Source organism: Asparagus officinalis, chromosome 6, assembly GCF_001876935.1.
Source record: "Asparagus officinalis chromosome 6, Aspof.V1, whole genome shotgun sequence".
Classification (NCBI taxonomy): domain Eukaryota; kingdom Viridiplantae; phylum Streptophyta; class Magnoliopsida; order Asparagales; family Asparagaceae; genus Asparagus; species Asparagus officinalis.
In genome coordinates, this window is record NC_033799.1 from 70,926,724 (window position 1) to 70,937,033 (window position 10,310).

Consider the following 10,310-nt stretch of genomic DNA (forward strand, 5'->3'; position numbering starts at 1 on the left):
AAACAAAGCATGTCTTAATGATAGCTATCCACTTCCACTCATCGACCAACTTATCGAGGGAAGCTCTGGGCAAGAAATGTCGAGCATCATGGACGCCTTCTTTGATAAAACTAGATTAAGATGCATGAGAACTTATTGTTATAAGGTAATGTCTTTTCAGCTTGAAACATGTTGGGGTAGCCTATAAAGGCTGATTAACAAAATCTTCAAAAAGCAGATCAGGAAGAATGTCGAGGCTTTCATCACAACATTCTTGTAAAGTCAAAGTGAAGTACAACCCATGTCAGAAAACTCAGGTAACTACCACAACAACTTCGGCCATTAGGATGGTGACATGTCTGATCTACCTTAGGCAATCATTATAGATACCCCCTACCTAAGGTAAACAGACAATACCTTATACAATTGCAATGCTTGATACTGTTAACATTTAATTTATGATCTTTCTCCTCTAAAATCCCTACCTAGATTTACCTACTATTATGAATACTTCATTATTAAGAGTCTGACTTTGGCATCGGAGGGAGTTGATGGGCAACCCACCATCATCAATCTGACGCTTTTGCTATGTATCTCAGGTCGTCATGGGAGAGCTCACCATTATACATCAAATGAGATCACCAAGTCCTCATCGTTGAGTCCAATCTTATAGAGTCAATCCTGTAAGTTGTTCTCAACATCAACACTTGTGCGAGGGAGTGTATTCTTTTTTATTTGGAATATTAGAAAAAGAGATATTATAGAAAAGCGATTAGTGGTTAAGCCATCTAATTTAATTTTTAAATTTTGATATAAAAATTATCGACATTCTTATTTTGTATTTCTTTAGAAGAAGGGAAAAAAGAAAAAACTCCGGCTCAAGTTATATACTTTTTAAAAGAGTAACAACCAAAGAAAAATTTCAGTATAATTTAATTTTTAAAGGCAAGATCACAATAAAGAAATAACTCATAAAATTTTTTCAGGTGTACAAATCAAAGAAACCAAACTAACCTGTATGACCATGTGAGCACGGACATCACGCTTGCATGAATGCCATGAGAAATAAGTGATGAGGGCATCTACTCCTCTATACTTAAAAGAGAATCCAAAGAATTAATGTTCATGCTATAGAAAATGCTACAGTAAATATTGTAGCATGGATAGCAAATCAAATCTGGTCCTTTGCACTCAAATTTACTGTTCATGCTACATTAATTTACTGTATTATAAACAATAAATCAAATATGTTTCTCCATACTTGAAGTTACTGTTTATGCTATAATAATTCATTGCATCATAAAATAGTAAAGTAAATCAAATGTATTAAAACTTGGATCATTCTTTAAGTACAAAGCAGTAGATATGATTTCTAAATCAAATGTATCAAAACTTGGATCCTTCTTTAAGTATAGATGAGTAGATATAATTTTTAATTTTAAGCGTATAATATTTAAATTAAATATATTAAAATTTAGAGGAATGCAAGGTTTAAAAAACAAAAGGGCCGCGCTATGCACGGGAGTGTAAGTAATACTTGGGTGTAAGGGTGTTATCGGAGCGGATACAGTTCAGATATGACACTTACCATATCCATATCCGCTTTTTAAAAACGGATACATATACGGATTATCTTCGATAAGAAAAAATCTTAACCATATCCACACTCATTGGACATAGATACGGTTCGGATATTTAGAGAATCGGATCGGATACGATCACGGATATGAAATGGATATTTGACAAAGCTTGTCGATGACACTTATAATCACAAATTGACAAAGCAAATCTAACACATCAAGGCAAATTTTAAGTAGAATATGACACTTATAATCACAAATTGACAAAGCAAATATATGTAAAACCAAGTTCTCTAGGCTCTGGATCAAACGCACACACAGAATCACCTAAATTTATGCTCAAAACACATTTTCAGCCAAACTCTTAGTTTACATTCCAATAAACTAAACATGATCAATTTCCACCAATTTGTTGTCTCCCGAACTTTAGTAAGAGAACTTGGTAATCATTCAGTTCATCATTCACATTGCTTAAATCTAAAAAATTCTTTAATGGAAGTGTCTACAACAGAACCATTGGTTAACATTAACCTGTAGGTAATCAGCCTGATAAAATACCAAATCTTTCTATTTTCTACTTACCTTGAAGCTTGTCGATGACACATAGGAACTGATTGTAAACGCAGGCGGGGGTGATCTGGATGTGGCGAGCGACCTGGCCGAGATGACGCGCCGACGCGGGATCTGACGAAGCGATGCGTATCCGACACGACGACGCGGGATCTAACGACGTCGACGAACTGGCCGCGACGACGCGGACGACGGGCCGGGATACTCGGGACCTCGGTTGTAGAAATTGAGTGGGAGGCTGGAGTCCAGTGGAGTCTAGGGTTTTGTAACTTTGTTACTTTTTTAGTTGGGTTTTGGGTTAGCGGTTACGGGTTTGGAACTTTGATACGACCCGAATCCTTGTGGTTATTAAATTGCGGATATCCGTATCCGCAACCTTCATATCCGTATCCGATTCCGTATACAATAAAATTCAAAACCGGATCCGTATTCGAAACCGTATCCGCCCGATTTTAAAAATAACTTACCATATACGCATCCGTTCAGATACGGATGCGGTCGCGGTTCGGATAAATCCGAACCGTTTGCCACCCCTTCTTGGTGAAACTGTGACGCATCTAAAGTCCTACTTAGGCACTGTTTGGCAACCAAAAAAAGTGTCTTATCTAAGAGCTTGTGTCTTATTGACTTGGTCAATAAGCTAGTAGAGCTGTTTGGTGACCAAAAATAGGAGGAGATTATTTTGGAGATTGTGTCTTTTGCAAGTAGCTTTTGGAAAGCTATCTCAAGTAGCGTTTGTCTTTGGGAAGGAGCTGCCAATTTTTTTCTTCCGTTTTTGCCCCTAATAATTCTAATTTTATATCAATAATATTGCATGTATTTTTTAGTCATTTAATAAATTTAAGCTAGTTGTACAGCTATTTTTACCAAACAACTCTAGTCAATCAGCTAGCTACACAACTAACAGCTTTTAGCTACAATTTCACAGCTTTCCGCTATAATCTCATAGCTCAGCTAGTTTTGCAGCCGAAGCAAAACCCCCTCATCATCATCTACAGGACTGAGTCAGGACGGAACAAACGAGAGAGAGAGAGATCGAGAGCGATGAGAAGCTCCTCTCCTCCATCTTCATCATCCTCCACCCTCCCCCTCTCCGCAGCAGCGCCGTCAATGGATCCCTCAAACACACAAGCAAACCCTTCTCCTCTGTTCCTACTATCCTTCAGCCGCCAACCTCGTCGCGGTACGCGCGACCTCTCCTCCACTTCGCGCTCACGCCTCTCCCTGCCCCTCCCCGCCCCCTTCGCCTCGCTCCTGCGGGCCCGCCCCCAATCCGGTGCCGCCCTTCACCTATGCCCTGGCGGCCACGACAACGTGGCGCCAAATGGCGGGGACATGGTGTACAACGTCAGAGCACTCTGCCAGGAGTTTGTTTTTTGGTGTCTGACCCAGGCCGACGGGCGCAGAAGTACCGAGTGTTGGTCTGCGTGCTTTCGCAAAGGAGAGCCCAGGCGCTGTGTGCGTGCTCAGGTCCTGGGACAATCCTCTCTGTTTTAGGGTTTAGGTGGATCCCGCTTGAACATCGAAAATCTTCTAAAGCTTGTCTCATCGTGGAAACTGGGGAAATTTTGGATTGTTTTCTTCTTTTTTTTGAAAGGGTTGTGTTTTGTGCATTTAGGATTGGGGTTTTAGGGTTTGGGGCCTTGGGTTTTGGATTTCAGGTTTCGATTCTTTGAATTGTAGGGGAAGTGAATGGATATTTTTTATGGTTTTTTTTTTCGTTTGTGCACTGAGAATTTGGGTTGCAGGTTCGGCTGAGGAAGCCGGCGCTGGGGAAGGGGGCCAGAGTTGTGCCCATTACTCTTGATCAGGTTTTCTCCCCACCTCCTAATTACTCTTGGATTGACTGTAGAAATTGGATATTGGTTCCTATCTGTTCTCTTGACGAAATTATGGGAATGATTACATGTAACCAGCTAATTGGGGCTTAAAGGTTTGAGGAGTTTGAAATTGCTAATTTCATTCATCATCAAGCATTCTGCTGGAAGATGCCAATGTATGATCGAGTGGGTCGAAGACCATGGATCATTTAGATCTAGCTATGTGTTGTGTTGGCTATTGTCTATCTAGTGCAATCCTACTTTATCCTGGCTTGTGATATCTAGTGAAAGGATAAACTTTAGATCACAGGTAGACTCAACCCCGCACAAAAAGAGGCAATTTTACTTTCCCCTTCTTCTAACAAGATGGAAGATATCTTATTCTTAACATGCGGAGATAACTAAATGTTATAATATGATTGCCGACTCTAAGTGCTATTTGTTTGAAGAAATATTGATTGTGGTGTGTCCGTGCAAGCGAGGGATCTTTGTTATGGGTATTGCATTCTACTCTGGAAACTAAGTGTTCCTTCCTTTTGCTTCGTGCAAAAGATTAGAAATTCAGAATTAGTTTTGAATGCAATAGAAACTGATTGAACTCCATGCTTCCATAGGTAGAATGAAGAAATATGATTTTCTTAGTATGAGATAATTTATCACTCACACACACACACACACACACACACACACACGTAGAGGTTAATGGACACAAACACAGGCACACACACATCCCCCAATCGCTTGGTTGAGATTGAGCTGCATAACTGCATACGAGGGAATCCCCTCATATGTCAAAAGAGGCCCAGTATTCACACACGTGCACGCACACACTCTTAAGTCAATAATATTTTCAAATTTACCCTAAAAATCTAGATATTTGTAAATTTACCCCCAAATATCCCACATTGGTTTTTTCTGCCACTCAATTTTCAATATCACTAATGTACCCGTGATTAAGTTAATTAATTTAATTTTATGAATTTATAAAATTAGATAGAGAGGAGTTTTTTTTTCTTTATGGGGGGGCGGGGGTGGTTAACTTAGCAACTTAGCGAGTATCTCTTTGCTATCTGTCTAATTATAAATTAATTAAATAAATGATTAGTCAGGGATATATTTGTGAAATTTGAAAATTGAGGGGTAGAGAAAAGTAATTTGAGAGATTTGGGAAGGAATTCAGTAAATATCTAGCTTTTTGGAGGGTAAAATTGCAAATACGTTGGGTTTATGTTTATATAAGCAGATAAACCGTTAACAGTGTACCAAGTTAGAAGATTGAAGGGAGAAGAAGTAGAGCTTTTCTATCAAGAGAAATTATAGCTTTCACTTATGTAGGACTTCACTATCAAGAATCCTTTCATTCCTTTTGTTTATGGGTTTGAACATATTTTCCCCTCTTTCATGACAGCATCCTATGTGCGTTCTGAACCGAGTTTGAAATTTTATTATTGCCTTGTTTTTTTGCTTATGGTATTGTTATTTTCTTTTATTTGTTAATAATTTGGATTGTTGTCTTGTAGGTTTATATGTTGAAGGTTGAAGGAATTGCATTTCGGTTTTTGCCTGATCCTATTCAAATAAAGAATGCATTACAGGTTTCGTCCTTGACGCCTATGATGCATTGTTTGTATATCCTTCTCTGTTTACATTAACAGATTGCTTGAATTCATACTTTTTCTTTTATGCTGGAACTAGCAGCTTTTCTGATTAGCGACAGTTCAATTGTTTTATCATATACCTTCATGTGTATGGAAATATATTGCAGCTAGAGGTTATTTTATAAAAGAAGATCGATTAACTAACATCCACATATTGTTGCACAGAAACTTGATAGGCTTCATCCTTCTCTAATAATTACAACTGCAAGTCTGCAACAAGCTTTGAAGTGTGACTTATGTTTTTGTATATATAGAGTCAGTTTTCGGACCAGCTGCAAAAAAATAAGCGACATGTTTCACAACTACACTCACAGTGCAACCCAGAAAACAAAAGTCAAGAAGTAGATATCTTGCCTACACTTATGGACAATCGTATTTCACTGTATAACTTGGCTTTTTAATTTAATGCCTATGAAATTGAAGGACACAGGTAATGATATCAAAGGATACATGCACTTGTTGAGTGCTTCATTAGTGCTTGATTAGTTGGCGATCGCTGTCTTGTGTGGTATAGATGCATTTCAATTATCAAGATAAGATACCATATGACAAGCATATCCCATTGTTAAGTAAACAAAATTCATTCTTCCACCATGTTATCTTTTAATTTACTGCTTTAACTAGAGGTTATATAGCCACTTGTGAGAGTTGAAATTCTTCACTTGATATAATGTCTTTATTATTTTTATTGTTTATTACTAAGTATTTAGATTCTTTTTTGTCAGCTAGCTGACAGCCAATTTTTTTTCTCAGTTAAAAGCCGCAGATAATTCACAAGGCTTTGATGGAGTTCCAGTTTTCCAGGTAATTTGATTATGCTACGTTAAGATGTAAACAGTTTCCTGTGTTTTCTCGATAAATGCAAACAATCTTGGACTGGCACCTAGCTTATGTGAAAAAGATAGCTGGCAAGCATTACAAGTGAAAAACTTCAAATTTCAGTTATCTTCCAAATAGATCCTATTCATTAAACTGCGGAAACTACCATAAACTTTGGGTGGTTTTCCACAAAACTACTATTAAATTTTTTTATTTGAGAAAACTACCTTGAACTTTCAACTGCATAAAAATACCATGAACTATTTGAAATTGTTGCCAACGACACTAACAGCTCGAATAAAAAGTCTCAACTACCCTTGAAAATAGGAGAAAGGGAGAGGGAGTAATTAAAAAGGAGGGGCATAATTGTCCAAAATATGTCACGTGCTCAGACAACTTACTGTAGATGCTGCCTGTCATGATAGCTTAGTAAAAATTTTGTGATAGTTTTCTCTAAATACATAGTTTTGTGAAAAAACCACAAAAAACTTGGTGAAATTTACCCTTAAACTAGTGCCAGTTCCTTGTACATATTTTTACTGCAGAAACAATAATCTTAACCGAGTGTTACTTACTGCTAAGGTGTTAAGTTTAATGCATCTTTTATTAACTAGTGCCAGTGAAGGATTTACGTAGCTTACAAGATTTACTTAGTTAACCCATAGTAGAGTTGGCTAAAATTTACAGCTAAGGTTATTGCTTATGGACCTTAATGCAGTGTCACTAGATAACATTGTGAAACAATTTTATAAATTTTTAATTATCCTTTTCTGATGTTTAATGCAGTCAGATCTTTTAGTCATTAAGAAGAAGAACAAGCGTTACTGCCCTATATATTTTCAGAAGGTACATCTGCTATCACAACAATTCTGAAGGATTAGTAATTTGTAACCTCTAATTCACAGAAGTTATTTTCACAGGAAGATATAGAAAGAGAACTTTCAAAGGTTTCTAGGTCGTCCAGAGCAGTAGGATCTTCTCATATTATGGTACCTTTCGCATATTTGTCACAGAACTTCCTAATAAAAATTATTTACTTCCTGGCTGAGTTCATTATTTGACAGGTGGGTAGTTTAGAAGATGTGCTGAAGAAAATGGAGGTGAGGCACAATTAGCAAGTTATTATAAGTTCGACATCAGATTCATGATCAGATAGTTAACTCGAGCTCGACATATTTGCAGATGAACAAGAAGAATTCTGGGTGGGAGGATTTGATCTTTATTCCTCCTGGTAGAAGTTACACCCAACACATTAATGAAGTGGCTGCTTGATGCTAATAAGGTTACTCGAAGAGCTTCTATGACTTAGCAGGTCAGTCTCGGTAACATCTTGTAATATTAAATTTGATATTTGTCTTTTAACTTTGAACTTTAACCGGCAGAAACAAGTGTCTCTATGGGATGATGGAGCAAGGCTGTTACGGGTCATTTTTGGTGAATTGGTCAAAGTAGGTAGAAGAGATAGCGAGGAGATTTACTCACAGAGAAAAGACTGGGAAGGGAAAAGACTGAGAAAGGAAGAAATGCCACCAGAGATTTAGAGGGGGTGGAACTTGCTGAAAATTATGATACTTTTTTTTTTGCTATATATGAACAAACCATTTTTGAACCTCTCTTTCTTTCTTATGTTTCCCTTCTGATTACCATATGCAATATTTTTTTCATGTTTTTTTATTGTCTCTTTGTATGTATGAAAGTGCAATTTGAGAGTTTCTTTTTGCCCTCGTCCTTTTGCTTTCTGCTCATTTACCTCTCAGAGGTTTTCAACATTCTAGTGGGAAGAAGAAGAAGAAGAAGAAAGGCAATCAAATTCGAGAACAGAAATCCTTTGATTTGATCCGACTCCAACTTCATAGAAATTCATTGATAACATGCTGATCGATGGGGAGATGAAGGTAAAAATTACATTCTCGCTGCAATTTGGTAAGTTAATCTCTGATGACAAGCTGCAATGAGATCCTGAAATGTTGTTGGAAAGCTGGAGGAAACTCTTCTGCAACCTTTTGTGCGATAGACGCAGATAAGAAATTTGTACGGAGTACAAAATTGCATCCCAAATTCTCTTATCTTTGACAAATTTGTAGTCTTGGTTGAGCCTGTTTCGTTTTAATTTTTTGATTCTCTTTGGTAAAGACGTTTGTTTTGGTTCATGCTAATCTTGTAAGCCCTCAAGCAGCTGGTGGTAGAAGAGTTGAAGTATATATCTGATGCCATACCAATTTTTCGAGATTGATCAAGAATCTCTTGGTTATCACCATCTTGTTTGTGGTTAAATTTCCCATCGATGTACATCTCCATCTAGCTCATGCTCACAGGACTTGGTTAAGCTCTTCTTTAGTAAAGACTTGACCACGTTTTCCTTGAAAATATATTGGTTCTGAGATCAGATGTCTCCTTTATTCCATCTCTCTTCCCGATTCCAAAATATGAAGAACAACTCACTCACTTAGGCAGTTGACCAAGAACACTAGTGAAGAGATCAAAAGAATCTTCTTGCCGCTTAAAATTTGAGATATAACTTTTGTTATCAATTGAAGGGCTAGTTGCAGATCCTTATTTTCATGTCTATGGTTGCAAAACAAAGAGAGGTATCAACACATGAGCAATGGTATCTCGCGTGAGCTATAGAGTGCCTGATGGAGGAGGGTCAGAGGCTTCATAGTTTTTAGGTGTTGTATGTTGGCATGGCAATCTTGTGTAGAACCGGTTAAAGATTCTCTCTGCTGTTCAGGTCCACGGCGCTGCAAGAACGATAGGTCTTGCGGTAGATGATCTCTTGATATGACATCGATCCAACTCAATGCAAACCAAGCTCGAAAAATGAGAAAACGGTTAAAGATGTTTACATAGCTAGATAGATTTTCGCAAGAGGGCATACCACAACACTCCCAAGAGAACTCCAGCTATGGCAATACAGTATGACAACATCAGTTTACTAAAATAAAGGAAAGAACAAATCATCGATCAAGTTCGCCCCTCGCCTCTGAAGACATGCACATCAAAAGTACCATCGACAAGAAACAGACAAAGAAAAACAAGTCGTATCCCCTTCCTACTCTGTGCAATATGAACTTTGAGGATTTTTTTTCCCTTTCAATGGGATAGTACACACTTCAAAGGACATAATGCATGTTCCTTCAAGAATCAACTTATTACACCCGAGAAGGGCTCAATGATGATTCTAATTCATAAATTTGAATGCATTGGTAGGATGTTTTTTTTTCCCCTTAGGACCTTAATACAATTTCCTCGAGCTCTTACAGTTTCTTCAATATAACAAAACTTGAAACAAAAATTTCCTGTGTCAGCTGCACCGATGTTCTATGCACTACCTGAAATAGAATCAAAGTAAGACAAGTCCAAATAAATCAATTAGCAGAATATACACAAATGAAAGTTTGCAACAAATGTCGGAAGAAATAGCAGAAACTATTAAATAACATCTTAGTGTGAAGATTCGATAATAGTACAAGCGGGTGGTGTTCTCATAGTCTCCAAATGAAGTAGGGCAATTTTGACACCAACTGTAAGTCTGTAATATTATCCCACACTTCCCACTTCCAAGTAAAATAAACCAGTGAGTTCTGACTTCTGAGACACCTCCTCGATACGAAGTACCATAATCCCTGGTGGCAGGGGTCAGTTTAAAATTTAAAATTTTGCTCTTGTTCCTCCAAATAAAAACTAGATATTAAAGTCTGGAACATATTTCTCCATGTGGTGTACATGTACACATGTCTGCTGTGTATCTGGGTATGAACATGTGTGGGTGTAGTAGAGTTCATTATTATGTGTGTTGTGTTATGTCCCTGCACACTAAGGGCTTGCTGGGTACATGGGTAAAAGAGTTTTTTTTTTTGGTGTGTGGGTGTGGGTGTGGGTGG

General features: G+C 37.7%; 2 protein-coding genes across 3 annotated transcripts in view; one reads left to right on the plus strand and one right to left on the minus strand.

Annotated features, from left to right (window-relative positions):
* On the plus strand, positions 3,093 to 8,099 carry LOC109846299 (protein TIC 22, chloroplastic-like). The gene is made up of 9 exons (XM_020415523.1): positions 3,093 to 3,476; positions 3,878 to 3,940; positions 5,470 to 5,544; positions 6,361 to 6,411; positions 7,213 to 7,272; positions 7,347 to 7,415; positions 7,491 to 7,526; positions 7,609 to 7,738; positions 7,809 to 8,099. The coding sequence occupies exons 1-8, from the start codon at positions 3,174 to 3,176 to the stop codon at positions 7,696 to 7,698; spliced, it is 747 nt and encodes a 248-aa protein (XP_020271112.1). The 5' UTR covers positions 3,093 to 3,173; the 3' UTR covers positions 7,699 to 7,738; positions 7,809 to 8,099.
* The window catches only part of LOC109845471 (mitochondrial uncoupling protein 3), a 7,253-nt gene continuing 6,288 nt past the window's right edge, over positions 9,346 to 10,310 (minus strand). For both annotated transcript variants that reach the window (XR_002248372.1, XM_020414716.1), the window contains exon 3: positions 9,346 to 9,758. The gene's annotated coding sequence lies outside the window, so the exon portion shown is untranslated. The remainder of the gene's footprint in view (positions 9,759 to 10,310) is intronic.

Bases quoted from the DNA above. Each gene is read 5' to 3' on its own strand.
- LOC109846299 (XM_020415523.1), top strand. From the start codon at position 3,174: ATGAGAAGCTCCTCTCCTCCATCTTCATCATCCTCCACCCTCCCCCTC. The intron at 3,477-3,877 runs GTCAGAGCACTC...TTTGGGTTGCAG, and splicing joins GCGGGGACATGGTGTACAAC to GTTCGGCTGAGGAAGCCGGC. The intron at 7,416-7,490 runs GTACCTTTCGCA...ATTATTTGACAG, and splicing joins TAGGATCTTCTCATATTATG to GTGGGTAGTTTAGAAGATGT.